This window comes from Theobroma cacao, chromosome 5 (assembly GCF_000208745.1).
Source record: "Theobroma cacao cultivar B97-61/B2 chromosome 5, Criollo_cocoa_genome_V2, whole genome shotgun sequence".
NCBI lineage: Eukaryota > Viridiplantae > Streptophyta > Magnoliopsida > Malvales > Malvaceae > Theobroma > Theobroma cacao.
Window position 1 is genome coordinate 36473093 of NC_030854.1, and position 20700 is coordinate 36493792.

The 20700-nt window shown below is 34.3% G+C and overlaps 2 protein-coding genes across 2 annotated transcripts; both read right to left on the bottom strand.

The window, feature by feature from the left end:
• Positions 1455–3376, bottom strand: LOC18600140 (ankyrin repeat-containing protein At5g02620). Its single transcript, XM_018121308.1, has 4 exons — positions 3268–3376; positions 2891–3034; positions 2223–2755; positions 1455–2142 (listed from the first exon to the last, which is right to left on the bottom strand). The coding sequence occupies exons 3-4, from the start codon at positions 2736–2738 to the stop codon at positions 2095–2097; spliced, it is 564 nt and encodes a 187-aa protein (XP_017976797.1). The 5' UTR covers positions 2739–2755; positions 2891–3034; positions 3268–3376; the 3' UTR covers positions 1455–2094.
• LOC18600141 (protein ACCELERATED CELL DEATH 6) lies at positions 11508–14074 on the bottom strand. The gene is made up of 3 exons (XM_018120862.1): positions 13446–14074; positions 12434–12948; positions 11508–12270 (listed from the first exon to the last, which is right to left on the bottom strand). Exons 1-3 carry the CDS (start codon positions 14035–14037, stop codon positions 11575–11577), a joined length of 1803 nt encoding a protein of 600 aa, XP_017976351.1. The 5' UTR covers positions 14038–14074; the 3' UTR covers positions 11508–11574.

The following is a 20700-nucleotide window of genomic DNA, read 5'->3' on the forward strand; positions in this document are numbered from 1 at the left end:
ATTGTGTTTGATCTAACCGACTCAAGCTTGAGCCACATACATCTCTAAGTAAGAATAGGTGGACTTTATTTTGAAATCGTCTAGTTGTTATCAAAATTGCCGAAGAAACAATAAAAATAAAATTTAGAGAAATCAAATAAATAAATAAAAAAAGGAATTTACGTAATTTGACCATTTACCTATGTCCATGGAGTTAAATAGAATTCTACTATTATAAAAAAATTAAAGCACAATAAATTAATTTCTATAGTTTCCCAAACCAATCCAAAATTTCTTGTATACCCTCTTAAGAACATTTACCCATATCACTCATATCACTCTAGTTTCACCTAAACCTAAAAACAAAGTTATAAGGTGTTTCTCTCTCTAGGGCTCTTAAAGCATTACTATAGAGATCCATTTTTATAATATAAAAGTATAAAATAGAATGAGAATAGAATTCAAGATGGAACAAAAAGTTTACAACCATACAACTACTTAATGTCGTACACAAACAAGAATCCTAATAAAATAAGATTTACAATTCCAATCAACCTTAAAAGCAACAAATCTCCTCTTTTGATTTGAATTGAAACTTTTTAAACCTCTTCTACCAAGGAGGCACTCAAATATTGCAACTCACCAACTCCACTACTTTCCAACACCTTGAACAACTCTCCAATGTCAAGACTTTCCAACCCATTAGCCTTCAAAATTACCCCGACTAGACATAATTGAATCAAGTATCATCCAATACTTGATTCCATAAACGACCAATATACTTGTGTAGTTGTGAAGCCCATGACACTAATTGATTTCGGAAAGGGACAGATAGCATTTTCAACATTTGAACACAACTTTTTTTGGCAGCAAATGGAGGACAGGTATGCTTTTGGTTGATCAATATTGACTTTAAATATCGAAGACTGTTGGAGAATAAAGAATGTCCCATTTACGAAACTGTGCTGCATTGTCAAGAGGAGAGTCATGAAACAATTTCAAGATTGGAGATGGACATTTTGCTTTTCAAGGCTACATTGCTAAATAATTTTCTACTAAAATGATTGTTGATTGATTGAAGCACTCTTACTGTTGCAGAGAACAAATGGTATCTGAATGCATGAAATTAATATCTTTAATGCTACTGAGACCTAGTGTGTCAAAGTGAATGAACTGAAGTACCTTTAAGTGTTTCATTCTTTGTAGTCTAGTGCTTAAGAGTTTTTAAGTCAATTTTAAGTACCTTACTTGAATAGTCAACACAAAAACAGAATCACACTGCATTTATTCACAAAATGAAAAAAAAAAGGTACAAAATCACACAAATAAGTTCATGTTACATAGTTTTGACATTTATTTGAGATAAACAAGAAGCTGGAGCCCAAAGAAGGAACATCCGATGGAAAGAACTGCTTTAGCCAGCCCGAAAGAATCAGCTAATGCTGCATAGGTGCCTGAAACAAAAGCTATGACCATTGCAGTAATACCATAACTTGTTAATGATGCGGTGATATATGTGTAGAATGCGACGGCATCAAGCTTTTCCACAAATGACTTGCAATAATGGACAAACATTGATGTGGTGGAGAAGCAAAAGGCTTAAGGCATTTGCTATCACAAATACCCTGAATGCAGTTTTCCTGCTTAGCATTGCCGTACCCTCGTCTGGGCCATCACTTTTGTGGCCACCAGGCATGGTGAAACCTGCTGCAAAGGAGACAGTGGCGATGAGTGTTGTTACCAGCAAGTTGTGCTGGATATATACCGGAGTTGGTCATAAGTAGGCTTTCTTATTCCTGCAGGCCCCGGTTTCCTATTTGCAACTTGTCGTTGGCCTTCTACTCGTCTGTCCCTTGCAGAATCTTTTCCCTCTGATTGTTGTGGCTGTTCTAGTATTCTTGCCTCAATTGATTTTACTTTTCTACTGTTCTTGTTTATTGTTTGTTCCAAACTTTCAAGACCACCATTTTTTGCAACACTCAATGTAATCCAAGTCTGTAAGTATCTCAAATACATTGAAGTCACATTTCAAGTTTAGAAATACCTTTCCTGTTTGTCATTTATTCTGGTTCATATGTAGCTAACTCATGATCTCCACATATGTTTCCACAAAGTTTAACATGCCGTACTAATCTCGTTCATTTCCATCAATCTATCCGGCAACTATATCGAAAAATTATTTTCTCCGTTATCTCAATTTTTTCATGTAAATAGAAAGTAAAAGGGCAATCATGAGGTCATACCTTTTCGTAGTAGCCGAACTCCTTATTCAACAGGAGAATGTCGATAACAGTGAGACCCTCCATGTTTGTGGCCGTCTTGTCTACCCTACTATCTTTCATCAGCAATTCAAAGATTTTGTGATCATGTCTTTGAATTGTTTTGAGATGCAAAGCTGTGTTACCTTCATTATCTTGCTGATTTATAAGGCCATCATGAGAAAGAACGAAGTCAAGAATAAACTTGACAGAATCAAGCTTTCCTCTAGCAACAGCAAGGTGAAGAGCTGTTTGGCCGTTATTATCTTGTAAATCCCAAATTTCGGGAAAACGGTATGCAAGCATTTCCAATATGACTACTTCACCTTCTCTGGCAGCAATGTGAATGACAGACATGCCTTCATTATCTCTAATATAAGCAGTTGAAGAATCAATCAAAAACAGCTGGAAAATGTCCACTGCACCAAAGTGTACTGCATAGTGCAGAGGAGTCCATCCGTACTCGTCGATTTCAGAGAGTGTAGAGTGACATTTTCCCATCAAGAATTCAATGAAATCTGGGCCGAGAGGAAAGGTTAATTAAACATGCTAAGTTAGAGCAGGAATTTTTAGGGGAAAAATGAAAATGGATTGACAAGTACTTAATCAGAACATTAACGGGCGTGCTATGTTGAGATTTTCGATGCATTTACCTTTGTACTTGGATTTAGCTATGGCAGCCTGAAAGATGGTGGAGGGTCAAAAGGAAGAGAACTTGGCATAATGCTTGAATGACATATTTGTAATGTAATTCATAGGACTCTGAAGCGTCACCAAATAGGAGGATAATCTGACAACTGCAAGGTTAATAGGGTAACAACAATAAGCTTGGCTAACAAAATCTTTCCAACGGCTTACATTCCGCTGGTTAGAAACAGATAAAGAAGAATAAATCAATTGCTTAACTATGTTATTCAACTCTATTTTATTGGATATTTATTCCAATTCAGTTTGAAGCATGTGAGCATCTGATGTATATGATTCTTTTATAGCTTTTCCATGGATTAATGAATAAGGTGAGAAAAATTACTTTCATCCTGTGACCGAACAACAGCTGTGTGTAAGACATTCATGTTGTTCCTACCCCCAAAAGAGCAATTTGGAGCAACTTCCAAGATAAGTTTAGCAACATCGACGTGTTTTTTATCCACAGCAATAAAGAGTGGGGACTCCCCAACATCATTTGAATGAAGTGCCAAATCTGGAGCTTCTTTAATTAGCAATTCCGCAATCTGATAATGACCATTTCTTGCAGCATCATGGAGTGCAGTGTCTTGCTCCATATTCACCATCCTTATAAGACGTCTGCTTCAATTTCCCGGCTCATGTTATTTGCACAATTTATGAGGACTTTAGCTGTCCGTAAACTCCCCAGCCTTGCTGCAATATGTAGTGCAGTATCACCTTTGGAATTCTTTTGACACACAACCAACACCAATGGTTGATATTTCATGATCTCTTCTGCCACTTGCTCCAGATTATACTTGGCTGCAACATGAAGAATGTTGTCTTCCTGTGCTGTCACTTGGAGAAAAACTGTTAAATCCGAGCTTGCCAATTCCTGTAGGGAAGCAATATTAGTGGTTATTACTGCTTTATATAGTTTAGGAAGCATTTCTTTGGATTGATATGAAAGTAGAAAAAATGATAAAAACAAAGCTGGGAGCTGTAAAAGAAAGAAAACAGGGCAGTGGATGAAGAGAAAGTTGCTTCATTAGTCAGCAGACTTACGCATATATACAAGTATCAATCAGCTGACACTTGTTTATACTAAAGGACAGGTGTTAAACCTTTAACATGCACACAGACACCTCATGTCAGCTGATAAGTTTTACCTCAAAACCAGTACAACGAAGCAAAGTGCAACAAAAGATAATATAAATGCAAGTTGAGTCAATGCAAGCTTTATCTCTAACACTCCTCCTTAAAGTCTGCATTGACAACATTCAGTTTAGTTCTTAACATTTCAAATCTGGACATAGGCAGGGTCTTGGTCATAATATCTACTAACTGGTTCAGAGAAGAACAATATTCAAAAGCAATTTCTCCACTTCTTTTAGCTTCTCGGATTGCATGGAACTTAACCTTTATGTGTTCAGTTTTACCATGAAACACAGGGTTTTTTGTGATAGCTATTGCAAATTTGCTATCAACAAAAATGTTTGTAGGAGTATTCTGTATAAAGGTAAAGTCTTTCAGAATCTTCCTCAACCAAACAGCTTGGTTGGTAGCAGCATTGGCTGCTATATACTCTGCCTCAGCTGATGATTGAGCAATCACAGCTTGCTTGTGTGAATTCCAGATGATTGCACCATTGCCTAAGGAGAAAATGTAACCTGATGTGCTCTTAAAGTCATAAGCACTGCTTGCCCAATCGCTGTCTGAATAACCAGTCAGATTGATTTCTTTTGCTCTTGCAAAAAAAAGACCATGATGCATACTGCCATTCAAACATTTGAGAATGCGTTTGGCTGCAGCAAAATGAATGTCAGTGGGCTCTCTCATGAATCTGGATAGAAGGCTCACTGAATACATTAACTCTGGTCGAGTTAAAAAAATGTAGAGTAAGCTTCCAATGAGACTCCTATAACAAGCAAGATCTTTGAGTTTACATCCATCATTCACGGACAACTTTTGATTTACTACAAGTGGAGTAGAAACAGGCTTACAGTTGCTTATATGGAACTTGTTCAAGATATCTTTTATATAATTTCCTTGTAAGACAAAAATGCCTTTGGTTGATTGGCATATTTGCATTCCAAGAAAGTAGTTCATCAGGCCTAAGTCAGACATGCTGAAATTCATCTCCATATCAGATTTAAACTTATTAATTTCAGCTGTATTGCATCCAGTAATCAACAAATCATCAACATACAATGAAATGATTACCTGAGCTTGGCCTTTTGAATGAAGTACATATAGAATAGCTTCATTAAAACTCTTCTCAAATCCAAGGCTTAATAAATAAGCATCAATCTTGTTGTTCCAAGTGCGAGGTGCCTGTTTCAGCCCATACAAAGCCTTATGCAGCCTATAAACTTTATCTGGTTCAGATTTGATCTTGAATCCTTCTAGCTGCTCAACATATACCTCCTCCTGCAATGTACCATTCAGGAAGGCTGACTTAACATCAAAGTGATATACTTTCCAACCATATGCAGCTGAAATGGCCAACAATAGTTGAATAGTTTCATATCGAGCTACTGGAGCAAAAGTATGCAGAAAGTCAACACCTGGTAACTACGAATAGCCCTTGGCAACAAGTCTTGCCTTGCACTTGTTCAAAGAACCATCAGAGTTAAGTTTCTTTCTAAAAATCCACTTTACTCCGATCACATGTTGTTTTTCAGGTCTATCAACTAGTGTCGAGGTATTGTTTTGATTAATCATTTTGATTTCTTCTTGCATTGCAGCTTTCCATTCATCTGATTTTGTAGTAGCTTGATAAGAATCCGGTTCTGTTAAAAACATCAAACTTCTGTGATAAACATCATCAAGGCTTCGAGTACCTCTCATAGCATAATGCTCATCATCATCATCTGCATTTGGCATCTAATTTCCAGCTTCAGTTTCAGTTTCACTAGCTTCATGAACTCCAATTATGATGGAGACCTCATTGCTTCTGATTCACTTGTCCTTCAATTCCATCTTGTAGTTTCATCAAATATTACATTCCTGGATACAATGACTTTATTTGATTTTACAAGATAGAGTCTGTACCCTTTGGATTGCTCACTATAGCCAATGAATATTTCTGTTTCTGATCTGGAATCAAGCTTGGTTCTATACATTTCAGAAATTTGATGATAACAGAGGCTTCCAAATATCCTGAGGTGTTCAACTGAAGGCTTGCTGTTGTACCAAGCTTCATATGGAGTCATTTTTGATAAGGCCTTTGTAGGTAATCTGTTGAGCAAATAAACAGCTGTGCTGCAAGTTTCTGCCTAGAATTTTTTTGGAAGGTCTTTCTCAAACAACAGACATCTCCCCATATCTAGTATTGACCTGTTCTTTCTTTCACTTACTCCATTTTGCTGAGGTGAGTAAGGGACTGTGAGCTGATGATGTATCCCTTCAGCTTCAAGATACTTCTCAAACTGTGATAAGGTAAACTCCCCACCATTGTCTATTTTTAAACACTTCAGCTTCAAACCTGTCTCATTTTCAACCTTAGCCTTAAATTTGATGAACACTTCAAAGGCTTCATGCTTAAATTTAAAGAAGTATATCCAAGTCATCCTGCTGAAATCATCAACAAAGATTATGAAATACTTACTGCCACTAAGAGATTCTTGGCTCATGGGTCCTATAATATCTGAATGGACCAACTCGAGCCTACTCTTTGATCTTGTCAGGCTAGCAGAGGGATATGGCTTATTGGTCTGCTTGTTAGACTTACAGACACTACAAACTGATGACAGTGTGCTTAGCTTAGGTAGTTTCTCTACTAACTTTAAAGAACATAGCTGAGTTAAGTAATTATAGCTACAATGGCCAAATCTCTTGTGCCAAAGTGAAGATATTTCAGTGTTGCTAGAGTTGACTTGCATGGATGCATCAGTCAAATTAACATGAAAACACCTATTTCTCATTGGCACATTCATTAACAGATCACCAGCAGGATCATAAATAGTGCAGAAACTACCTTCAAACACAAGTATATATTGTTTTTCCATCATCTGTCCTACACTAAGCAAATTCTGTGCTATATCAGGAACTAAAAGAACATCATCAATATACCTCTATCTAGATGGAGTTTGTATGCCCACTGTTCCTCTGCCAACAGAATCCAAATACATTCCATTTCCAATTTTCACTTTGGAATGATAATATGTATCAAGTTGAGTAAACAACAATGAGTTTGGTGTGACATGATTCGAGCTGCCATTGTCCAGTAGCCATTGTGCATCATCAGTCATGTTACTACAGGTAGCCATGAAGAGCTGTTTTTCTGAAGATTCAACATTCTCAGCTACATTTGTGATCTTCTCATTTGCATCAGGTTTGTTCTTACAAACCCTTTCTACATGACCTAATTGTTTGCACGTATGGCACTTTACATCTGGCCTGAACTAACAATATGCCTCTATACGACTTTTCTTTTTGCAATAAGGACAAACAGGGAATTTGGTCCTTCTGTGTTGACCTTTTTGACCTTGAATACTTCCTTTCTCCCTATCCTTGACATCATTCACATTTTTCTTTACTAAGGAATCTGCATGTGCCTTGCCTTTCATTCTAGCTGTGAAAGCCAGGTCAGTTTTTTCACTTTTTCTAGCAGCCTTCTTTTGTTCATCAACTTCTAAAATATTCACCAAATCTGATATGGTGAGCTATGAGACGTCTTTTACCTGTTCAAGGGAAGATACAGTTACATCAAATCTCTCAAGCAGGCTTATAAGGATTTTCTCCACAACCTTAGCATCAAACAAAGTCTCTCCCAACAATCAAATTTGATTGACGATCTTCATCACAACATCAATGAACTCTTGCACAGTTTGACTGTCTTTCATCCTCAACAATTCATATTGCCTTCTGAGGTTTTGAAGTCGAATTTGCTTGTTTCTGCCAGATCCTAAAAATTCTTCTTCAAGCTTATCCCAAGTTTGCTTAGCAGTCTCACATCTCATAATTCGACTGAAAATAGATTCAGTAATAGCAGACTGTATGAAGGATAAAGCTCTATATTTCTTTGCTATATCCTCTTCATATTGCTTCACCTGTGCAGGTGTAGCATTGTCTCTCAATGCTGGTACTGGTGTCTTAGTTTCAACTACATTCCACAGATATACTCCTCTAAGAAAAGCTTTCATTCTAATGGCCCACACAGGATAATTGAAACCATCAAAAATGGGTGTTGTCTGCTGTGTGACAGTTGAGGCTGACATATTGCTAAAGAAATAAGCTTTTGATGGATGAAAAGAGGTCTTTTATCTGGTACAAGGATCAGTTATAGCTCTGATACCATGATATGAAAGTAGAACAAATGATAAAAACAAAGTTGGGAGCTGTTAAAGAAAGAAAACAGGGCATTAGATGAAGAGAAAGTTGCTTCATTAGTCAGCAAACTTACAATATATACAAGCATCAATCAACTAATACTTGTTTATACTAAAGGACAGGTGTTAAACCTTTAACATGCACACAGACACCTCATGTCAACTGATAAGTTTTATCTCAAAACCAGTACAACGAAGCAAAGTACAACAAAAGATAATATAAATGCAAGTTGAGTCAATGCAAGCTTTATCTCTAACATGGATTCTTTTCAGTGGTCTTGGTAATGATTGCTGATCTCCTTCGAGCAATGCGTATTTATAAAAAACTCTCATTGAACCTTACAGTATTAAGGTGAATAAAATACATAGGAGATGAAAACAATTTACGCGTTTTAGCTTTGGATCGTATGGCATTGGCATAGAACCAAAACTTTCATGAATTTTCTGTTTGTTATCATATTCGAAAGGGCTCTACAGGCAACTCCAAACCTGCCGGCCGGAATCCAATAAAGACAACAGGCAAAGTCTCTTTAACTTTTCTTATCCGTTTAGTCTGACTGGGGCTTGCAGGAGCCACACACAAATAGCAGATAAGAACAGTATTGGAATTGCAATTTCCTGCGAAAGATCGCCTGACGCGTTTCTTGTAGTACTAGAGCCAAAGTGTCAATATTTCTTTTGTCACAAACTCACGAATTTGCTGCTACAATGCATCCCATAAGTATAACAAATGTGAAGAAGGATGGAGTTCTGCATTGGTTTTCACTCATCGACTGTCATTTCCACAAAATTTCATATGCATATGAATTCTTGGTTTTGGCAAACAACATTGACACCCTTCATCAAGAAAGAGTTGTTTTTGGGTGTTTTCTCCTTTTAATAATTAAGCTGAGAAATATGTCATTGTCACAAAAATTCCATGGTCTCAAAAGGGCCAGACCAAGACTATAATCCCAACATCAAAAACCCCCAATACTCAATCATAACATAAGAAAAATGAAAATCCCCTATTCGGAAACCTGTCCTCATCATAGAATCATAAAATCAAACACCTAAAAGGTAAAGTTGAAAAAAAGACATAATTACTCTAGACATATATAGACTTCCATATTCTAATCTGAAATATTAGAATTCCAGGTTATAACATTTGTGCCAAAGAGCAACATTTTTATTGTTTAGATATTATTATTATTATTATTATTATTATTTGAAAAAAGATATTATTATTATTAGTATATTATTTTTGATTTGGTGCAAGAAAGGATTTGGATTTTGTTTAACGAAACTATATGAATTTATGATTGAACTAAAGGTGTGGATGTTATTATACAATTAATCAAATGTAACCTATGTAAAATAATTGGTAAAAATTGAATTTCTACACTTTGTAAAATTGACAATGTTAATTCTATCATTAATGATGTTAAAAATTTTCTATTATCTATATTATTATATATTATATTCAACTATAATGACATGACATTGAATTTGATGATATGATAATTATAACGTGAAATCCAAAAAAATGTAATGCTTATGTTGATGTGACGTTAACTTTTGAACCTAGTTTACAATTTCTAAAATCAACTTGGGTGAGTTATCCCTAATCACAATACCATATTTTTTAATTTGAATTTTCGTTTCCATTTTCTTTTCGATTTTCAATTTTGATTATAATTTAGGGTGATTTCAGAAAGAGATAATTGATTTTTCATTCCGATTACAACATTGGTTTGAAGGATAATCGAGAGAGAATCAAGAAAAGGGAAAAATTGAGAACAATCAAACAAATTGTCCAACAATTAATCTGGATTTTTGATTCATGTCCACGGGTTAGTCAAAAAAACTTCATTGCATAATTATTGCATCGTTCTTGGATGCCCATGCTTTAGATTCAATGTCATATTAGTACAATCAAATATTATATCAATAAAGATAATGAAAAAAATTTTCACACTATCAATGATTTAACTGATATTATCTATTTCAAAAAATAGTAAGACTCAATTTTTATAAATTTTTGTACAAGTATTAAATTCACCACTTTAACAAAATATAAGGAGTAAGTGTATAATTTGATCTTATAATTTTGATAGTAAAGTTTCTACTTTATTATATAAGTAATTCATTTTTTATTTTAAATTTAAGAAAAAAATAAATATCAGATATAATAATAATATAAAATAGATTTTACTTTAATGTTAAAATTTGAATTTATGCACTTAAACATTTAACTGAATTGTTGATGCATGCTTTTATCAAAGAGTAAGGTTAGAACTCTCTCCTTTCTTAATATAAAAAATTTCAAGCCGATGAGTGGACTTACTCTTGAAGCTCTCAACCTAATTCTGTTTGACCTAGCCGACTGAAGCTCTTTCTTTTAAATGACCAGTTAGGAGACCTTGCCATTGCAAATCAAGTATCCCAGGTATCTCAAATCAATTTCCAGGTTGAATTTGTGCAGGTAAAGAGATTTTTCAATGAAACCCCCAATCAACATATAATCTTATAATACCCACACAAACTCACTTACGTTCACACCATGTGATAAACACACGGTTGAACAGATTATTATACTATGTAATTATCTTTTAATTAAGACTGTTTTAGTCAAAAAATAATTATATTATTATAAAGACAATCTGGCCAATAGGAGACAAAATTACTACATGACGAATTGTTTAGAAATTTCCCTGGGGATCACCAATAGGAGAGACAAGACAAGGTGAATACTGAGTATTTCTTTATTCGAAAGAAACAGTCAACGGTGTCTAATTCTGACCAATAGTTGATAATTCCCATTAATAGAATAAAATGCCATAGGCATCTATCAAGTGTGGAGCAGTTCTTTAATTCTGCAACGAGGAATCCTACTAGTTTCTTCAGCTTCAATTTTGCTTTTTATAGTTAAAGTTAGGGAGGATGATTTAGGCTTGGAATTTTTTATTGATACCCATTGGACTTGAAACCTTAATATTCTAGAAATTAGTGTTTTTCTAGAAAAAAAAAAGGAGACCATACCCATACCAAATCACCAATTCTTGAGGTCTTTGCAACATTTTCCTGTTGCCTTTTAAGAAATTGTTGTGTACACGAGGACCTGGCATTGGTTTGATTGATATTTAGTCTTTCCGGTCTTATCCATTTTTAATAAGAGATTGTTCATGATCCAGCATATTTTTCTAATGCAGGTTTTGAACTCAATTTCTCTTTAGGGTGGTGACAGGTTCATATAGTTATCATCAACTCTTGCACCAAAATAAAAAATGGATGATTAAATTTACTGATCATCAATCAAACAATGGAATGATCAGCTACCATCTAGAAACCATGTTAATTTAGATAATCCCATAACGAAATAGCAAGTCCCTGAGGTATTTCCTAGGCTGCTGAAGTCCTGGAATTTGCATGCTTATTGGATCAAGAAACCAGCAGGCATAGTAAACTAACAAGAAGCAGCCCACCAATATATAACCCATCAGGCGCAGGCCATTGGAGTTGGCAAGCTCCACATACACGCCAGAAGCAAATGCCAGTAACATCCCGAGAACAGCTATGAAAATCATCACCTCTGCTAGACTTGCGTATCTTGAACGCAGGTAGTAGCTGAATTTAGAAGTAGCGAATTGAATGTAAACTGTGGCAATTGAGAAAATAAATGCAATGGTGTTGAATATTAAAAATGCTTTGAAAGGCGCTTTTTGAATGGATTGCGCCATGCCTTTGTCAGGACCATCTTCTTTATAGCCGCCAGGCACCGTGAAGGCTGCCTGAAATGTAACAGTGGCAATGAGCGTTGCTATCAAGAGATGGATTTCAAGTCTACTTCTCTTCACTGTTTCATCAGAAGCCTCATTTGTAGTGTTTGAGATACTCGTTTCGTCATGTTTCCCCCTGGCAAACAAGATGTTTGTGTCCTCCCCCGTTTCTCCAATCATCTCTCTCTTTAGATTTGTGTTCACCCATTTTTGCAAGGCTGGTAGTCCATGGGTTCCCCGCAGCCAGTAATGTATCTTTGCAGTTAATAAAGAAAGCTAACAAATTTAAATTGAATGGGGTCAGTTCATAGGACTATAGTTAGCATTGCAAGAATCAAATTGAACTTAATCCATGCTTTCAATCCCATGCCATGTTCTCATAAGAACTTGAACTTCTAAGTTCAGTACTTAAACCATATCTGTGTGGAACATGGCTTACCTTTCTTGGTTGAAGAGAGAAAATGTCATAAGCAGTTAAGAGATTGTTATTCACCGCAGCCCTCTCCATTCCTCTGTTCCGCGCAAGAATTGTGACGATATTATCTCTCTTGTAAATGACGGCCAGATGCAGAGCTGTGTTTCCCTCGTTATCCTTTTCATTTATAATGCCACAAAGCCTTGGCATCTCTAGAATGTGTCTGACCATTTTTTCCTGTCCACTTATGACTGCAACATGAAGTACAGTCCGGCCCTTCTTATCGGTAACCTCATGAACATCAGGACAGCATTGAACTATTAGTTCAACTACGTTGGTGTGGCCTCTAAATGCTGCAACATGGAGTGCAGATGTCCCATCTTGGTCCACAATATAAGCAGTGGAGCTATTACCCTGTAAAAGAAGTTGAGTTGACTTAAGGTCACCATATAAAGCTGCATAATGCAGAGGACTCCACCCAATTTGGTCAGTTTCGTTCCTTGAGTTTGGTACATTCTTCAATAGTATTTTCACAATATCTGGCATCGTTCAAGGAATCAGATTTTTCAGTTACACAATAAGAGACAGGGGGTGGGGAATAAAAATCTATTTCAAAAGCAAATAATAATAATAATAATAATAATAAGGAAAATCTTTGATAGGATATATAAAAACTCCTTCAGATTATGGCCCATTTGTAAAGATTGTCTTAGGTGGTTTTCTGGATAGGAGGTTTATGTTGTTGAAATTCACTGATGTTTCCTAACCATGCCATAAAAATCATATCCATAAAATTGGGCCATATCTCCAATTTTATAGTTTTAAGTAACCTGGCAGTTTGGCAGATGAGAGAGGTGTCTACTGTTGAATTTGTTTGAATGTTCCTAACTCCGACAAAATCATATTAATTTGGGCCATTTGAAAAAAAAAAAAGGGTATCTATCTGAAAACAATAGTATGCTAGAATTTCAACCTCATAGCAGATTTCTTCTATCATAAGTTCAACAATTGATGTTAAGTTAGTTGAAGTAATTACCATGCTGAGAATGAAAAACTGCCGAACGCAACGCAGTCTTCATGTTGATATCTCCATTGAGAGATTTTGGAAATGTTTCCAGGATCAAACTTGCAATCCTGGAGAATCCACCCTCAATAGCCAGGCAAAGTGGTGAAGCATTCGCGGCGTTGACCAAACCCAGCAATCCTTGATCAGCTTCCATTAGGCACTTTGCAACTGCAAAGTGACCATTTCTGACTGCAGCATGCAGAGCTGTATCCTTTTCCAGATTCACCATCCTCAACGGCTTCCTCAGAGCACTGACGCCCGAGCTCTCGACATCCCTTTGTAGCTGTTTGGCGCAATCTACCAGAAGTTCAGCAATTTCTAAACACCCTATCTTGGCTGCAACATGTAAAGGAGACTCGCCTTTGGAATTGCACTTTAGGAGAAGTGAAGAACTGGAGATGAGAATGTGCTGACAAAATTCAACTTGTTTAAACTTGACTGCAATGTGAAGAACAGTATTCTGCTGCTGTTTTGTTACTTGGAAGACATGGAGGTTTGGATCCATTCTCTTGAGGAAATTTAAGTTACCTGATGCTGCAGCTTCATACAGCTCCGGATCCATTGCCCAGGCAATGCTCTTCTTCTTGCAAAGTATTGGCAGTTTGCAAGGCCCCTTATAAAATAACAACAGGTTTTTTTTTTATTGCCAATTGTTTTCTTTGAATGCGCAGTCACATGTAGAGAAGTCAAAAATGGCAGGCAGTCCTACTGGCCAATTACATCATAAATATTAGATCTGAAAGATGTGGTTAATATTAAACGTGATGAGACATTTGTATTAAGTAATAAATACGTTTACAACTTTCATATTAGTACAATTCAAGGGTAGGAGTTTTTGGATTCGACTCTTTAAGTAAATGAAATTGAATTATAAGATGAAAATTTGAATTTTTTAACAGAAAATAAATTTCGAATTTGGCATATTTTACCAACCATAATACTTGACCATCTGAATTATACGATGAAATTGCAACCATAGATCAAAAGTTAATATTAACACTTAAACACATTCAAATGGTTTTAAGAAAAAAATTAAAAAAAATAAATTAGTTTTGATAAGAGAGTTGATCGGAGAGAGGACTCTCCCGACTGAGGGAGTTCCCTTCCAAATGGTCGAGGTTTTTTTTCTAATTTTTGTGTGAATTTCCCAGCCTAGATTATTATCTTTCACCTTCAATTAGGGGAAATTTTGTTGTACCATGGTTATGATAGCAAGGCCATCCCAATCGAAGAGTTTCCAGGACAAGCAGGCGGCGCTCAACGACCCACTCTCAAGATTCATATTGCTAAGTAGACTCACTCTACCAAGGCCTACGTACTTCTAAGGCAATGTCTACAAGTATGATATAATCGCCTCTCTTTCTCTCTCTCTCCGAGCAAGAAAAGAACAAGAAAAAGAAGGTGGTTCGGGGCTAAAGCTTTTGATATAAATAGGTAATTTTTTCTAGAAAATTAATTTTTCTTTGCATCAATAAATTAATTAAAAACAATGTATATATTTTGGGTGGTTTTTGAGGATTTGTTAAATTTGGGGTTTTGCAGGTTTTTTTTAGATACTTTTAGACGGTTAAAAGAGAGGAAGTCTACATGGTATACACTGTCGCGGGATGTTTGGCTTTGCTGCACCGTTAGTCGATATTGGGCCTAACACTTCATATATATTTTAGGACATAAATATTTTTTTATATTATTTTTTAATTTAAATATATTTTTTTGGTATAATATTCAAAAAAATCTCTAAATTATTTAAAAAATATTTAAATAAGTCTTTATATTTTTATTATATTTAATTAAACCATTGTACTTTTATTTTAAATCAAATAAACTCTTATACTTTTATTTTGAGTAAAATAAATATTTATAACTAATAATTGACTTAATTAAAATGTAATTTGTTATTTTATATAGCGTGACACTGATGTGTTATGTTGACATATTATAATTAATTGTGATAACGTATCGTAATTGATTATGATGTGACATATTAATTTGGTATGATAATATAATCTTGAGGTATGTTTCACCTTTCACATCATTGTCATATCAATGTTATGTGAATAAAAAATGACAAAGGGCATTTTTGACTAATGATAATTAGTCAATTATTAATTATAAGTGCTTATTTGATTCAAAATAAAAATACAGAGGCTTAATTGAACGTAGTAAAAAAATAAAGACTTATTTGAATTTTCTTAAATAGTTTAAGGCCTTATTTGACTATTATATCATTTTTTAAAAAAAAAAATCTACTCATCTCTCTCAAAAACCTTAATAAGGAAAAAAATTTTTAAAATTTTGATCTATAAGCTTGAAAATTTGAAACTGTATCTACCTTAAAAACCGTAAACTTATTTATTGAGGTAAAGTCTATTGTCATCATATTTTTTATTTCTCCAATAGTTTGAGAATTTTTTTCATTGAAAAGAATATATTAAAATTAAATATTTTGTTCAATGATTAACATTTCAAATTTGATGATGTCGAGTTAAGAAATTAATTTCTTACTTGTGATTACTAATTTTGTTGAAATTTTTTTACCCATATTTTGGGACTAGAATTTAGGGTGATATAAAAAGATTTTGACTTAATTATTATATATAAAAGTTTTAAGTTTTTCTTTTCTATTAAATATTGAATTTTATTAAGTATCAAAGTGATGGAAATTACCACATCCACAAATCCTCTTCTAGAATTTTATTAAGTTTTAAGTTTTTCTCTTTTTTGTCAAATATTGAATTTTATCAAGTATCAAAGTGAATTTTATCAAGTATCAAAGTGAATTTTATTAAATTTTGGAATGAAAGATGAGCAAATTTTTTATAAGAGGGCATTTTTAATGTCCTAAAAATATTTACGTAGTCTTGGATATAATTTTTTTTTTTAACTGTTGACTAACGTTGTTAACAGTTGAGGGATCAAAAATATCGTTTTGAAATAAAAGGGACCAAAGTGTCCTTTTGAAGTATTTTAAGGGGGCTTTTTGGATTTTATTCTATTTGTAATTGTATCATTTTTTAAGCTATTTATATATATTTTTTAATTATATGTGTGCTTAATGAATAATTCAATGTTCGCCATAAATAAATTGTTTAATTTATAAATATTTCTAGTGAAAGTTTATTTGTGTGCTAGATTTTGGAGTTGTTTGAAACTTGTTTAGATTATGTAGTTGTTTTCTTTAAAAAAAATCTTTATAAATAATGATAGATATTTTGATATAGTCATATACAAAAAATTAGATATATTTTGGTATTCTAAATTTCTATTATGATAGATTTTTAATTATTATAAATTAATTATACATAAACTCAACATTTTCATATTTAATTGCAAGATACATAACTTGTGCATGTTTTAACTTATAACGGGATGAGCTGATGATCCATGAACAGCTCCAATAAAAAATACACCAGTGAAATATGTACTTTATTTTATTCCAATATCATAAAAATAGATTTGTAAATATTAAATATGAACTTAAACTATTTTTATTATTTTAATAAATAAATTTGAAGTCCTTAAAGGGATGTTTGGTATTTTCTTGAAAATATGATTATTGAAAAAATAATTTTACAATATTTGATATAACATGAAGAAGTTACGATTATAAAAAATATGATTGTTGATAAACAATACGTAAGACCTCAACTTCAAAAAAAAGATAAACAATCAAATCTTATATCTGAAGATCTAAAAATATGAACTATAGACCAACTAGCATATTTCATCTTGAACCACAAACAATAGTGAATTTGTTATAGGTGAACGGCTAGAGCAAGAAGAAGAAGAAGACGGTTGGGCTATGGGAGGAGAATTTGGAAAAAAAAATGTAACTTTTTCTTTATAAAGCGAAAGTTACTTTACATAGTGATGGAAGGTGATCACATACCTTTTGTATATTATAATGCCATTTGGATGAGAAGTCTTTCCAGTGGGTTTTAGTTTAATGTTATTAGACAACACAACATTGAATAAGCTCGAAGTAATTGTAAAGAGTTCTGTGAAGAAGACTTGAGCAGAAGGAAGAAACAGGAAGTTTGGAAATAAAGGAACAGAGCTGTGTGCACCGTTTTGAAGAAAGAAAGAGGAAGAACTTGAAATAAAATGAAATGCTGCGTTTTATTTCATTAGTTTTAAATTTATGTTATGTTAGTTAAATATTGTAATTATTAGTTATTTTCTCTGTTTTTAACTCTTAAAACACTATATATAAACAACCTTTCTTTAGGTATTCTTTGAATGGAAAATACCTGGGATGACTTTTCTTCCCAAAAGGATGAGCCGCCTACTGCTTTTTTCCTTCCTGTAGCTTTCTGACATAGTATCAGAGCAGGTCAGAATCCAACTGGAAATTAGCTTTTTTCTACAGTAATGGTGGACCTCACATCATCGGTTGGGTATTCTCTATCCTCTTTGGCTGTTTTTATTTCTTTATCAGGAATTTATTCCTAGTCTTCTGCTGCTATATCATCTATCAGATTCATTTAATTTGTCATCTGGTCATTTTTTTTAGTTGATTAACTATGGCTGAATCAACCCATGCTAATACACAAAACAACTCTCAAACCACTCAAATCACTTAGATCTCCCCAATAGCAGACCCTCAATCTCCCTTTTTCCTGTATCACACTGATAGCCCAGGGTCAGTAGTTATAAATCCTAAACTTAACAGTAGCAACTATGTAGCATGCAGTAGGTCTTTTCTACTTGCAATGTCCATTAGGAACAAAGTAGGCTTCCTCAATGGTACAATACCTAAACCTCAAATTACAGACCCTCTCTTCTTATCATGGACCCGATGTAACAACCTACTGGTGGCCTGGTTACTTGACTCAATATCTCAGCCAATAGCCTCAACCATATTTTTCATGGACATAGCATCTGAAATATGGCTACTTTAAAACAAAACTTTGCATAACCTGATGATACCAGGGTGTGCAATCTTAAGTATACGTTGGAAAATATCAGTCAAGGGAGTAGGACAGTTGATTCATATTTCATTAAGCTCAAAGGGATTTGGGAAGAGCTGAGGAGTTATAGGCCATTGCCTCACTGCAAATGTGGAAACTGCAATTCTAATTGCTTTAAGGCATATTCGAACCAATACCAAAAGGACATGGTCTTTAGATTTTTGAATGGATTGAATGATTCTTCTTCTGCTATCAAATCACAGATCATAATGATGGATCCTATTCCAATTCTAGACAAAGTTTATAGTCTGGTACAAAGAGAGAAAACACAGAGAAGTCTGCTCATTCAAGGCCAAGTAGTTTTTGAATCCTCTACAATGATGACTACTGTTGCAACAAGGAAGAAAGGTACTAGGAAAGATATTAGCTGTGACCATTGTGGAAAGAAGGGACATACTAAGGATAAGTGCTACAGACTTATCGGGTTTCCAAAAGATTTCAAATTCAGCAAGTCAAAACCAAACTTCAAGAAGGCAAAAGCAGTGGCAAACAATGCAACAAGCATACATGAAGGACCAGAATCTGATGGCTGCAAGATTGAACAGCTGGATGAGGGAACTGGGACTGGCTCTATGTCACAATTGTCAGCCATAAAGCAACAAATCAGTAAATTAATGAAGCTCTTAAATGAGAATAACATAAGCAGCAATGATGGTAAAACCAGCACACAAATCACTCAGTAAGGAAGCGATTCACTTGTTAATTCAGCTTTTGCAGGTATAACTTCAGGCCATCTTTGCTTTCATACTTCAAATAATTTCCTCCTAACCTTAAAAATGTGAATGTTCAAATGATAAAACAAAACCATTGGATTATTGATTCTGGTGCTATTGATCATATATGCTATAGTCTGGATAGTTTTGAATTTGCTAAAACAGTGAGTAATTGCTATGTTGAACTACCAAATGACAGAAAAGCCACTGTTTCTCACATAGGAACAGTAAAGTTGTCTCCCACTTTGACCTTGGAAAATGTCCTACATGTACCAAGTTTCAAGTTTAACCTTCTTCCTATAGGTAAGCTTACCCAAAATACGAAAACCTATGTTCTCTTTACTGTATTGTCCAATATGTGATCTCTCGGACAGTGATTGGGTAGCTAGGGCATACATAGGACTATACTTGATGCAAGAAAAACATGTTGAAAAAGATACTTCAATGTTATGTTTTGACAAACTCAAATTTCCTTTTATTTCTTCTGTTAATGGTTGTGATTCAGCAGACAGATGTTTTGATCTTTGGCATTTTAGGCTTGGACATGTGCCTTTAGAGAGGATAAATGTCATTCAAAAACAATTTCCTACTATTAAATGTTCAAATGCTTTACTTTGTGAAATTTGCCCATTAGCTAAGCCAAAGAAACTGTCATTCCCAATTCATATCCAAAGCACAAAAATTCCATTTGAACTAATTCATGTTGACATCTGGGGTCCCTATGAGACTCCCACTTTATCTAATCAAAGATATTTTTTGATTGTAATTGATGACTACACACATTTTACTTGAATTTTTCTCATGAGGTGTAAGTCAGATGTTTTATCAGTGATACCAACATTTAACAATTATGTGGAAAAATAGTTTAAACACTCAATAAAATGCATCAGGTCAAATAATGGATTAGAATTCAAACTAAAAGATTTTTTTGACAAAACAGGCATCGTTCATCAACTTTCATGTGTTGAGACCCCTCAACAAAATGGGGTTGTTGAGTAGAAGTATCAACATATTTTGGTTGTAGCAAGGGTGTCACGACCTGGAACTCCCGTCGAGCCCGTAACAACCGCCGCGACGTCCCGATAGGCACTCATTATCCCGAATGTCGATCGGAACCTCGCAAGGCTTAGCATCAGCTTTCGCATCTCCCCGGTGAGCAACAATTATTCAATCTCGCATTTCAAGAAATCATAAGTCATTTCCAAATTAAAACAATAAAATATAATTTTCTGGCTCACATGGGCATTTTCGTCATTTTTCGTCGAAAATCTCAAAACTTACTAAAAATGTAGTAGGTAAGCAGAAAATATATATTTAGTGATTTAAAAACAAATTAAGTATCTAAAACATTCATTTGAAGTGAAAATTTGACCATTTGAATATAATAAAAATATTCAATAAAATAAACTATTTTCTTGTAAAATAATTTTCATAAAACTATCGGTACATAATTCTTATAGCGTAAAAGATAATTATATTCATATATACTATAAAGCAAATAACCAAAGCATAAAATTTCTTTTACAGTGACACGTGGGCCCA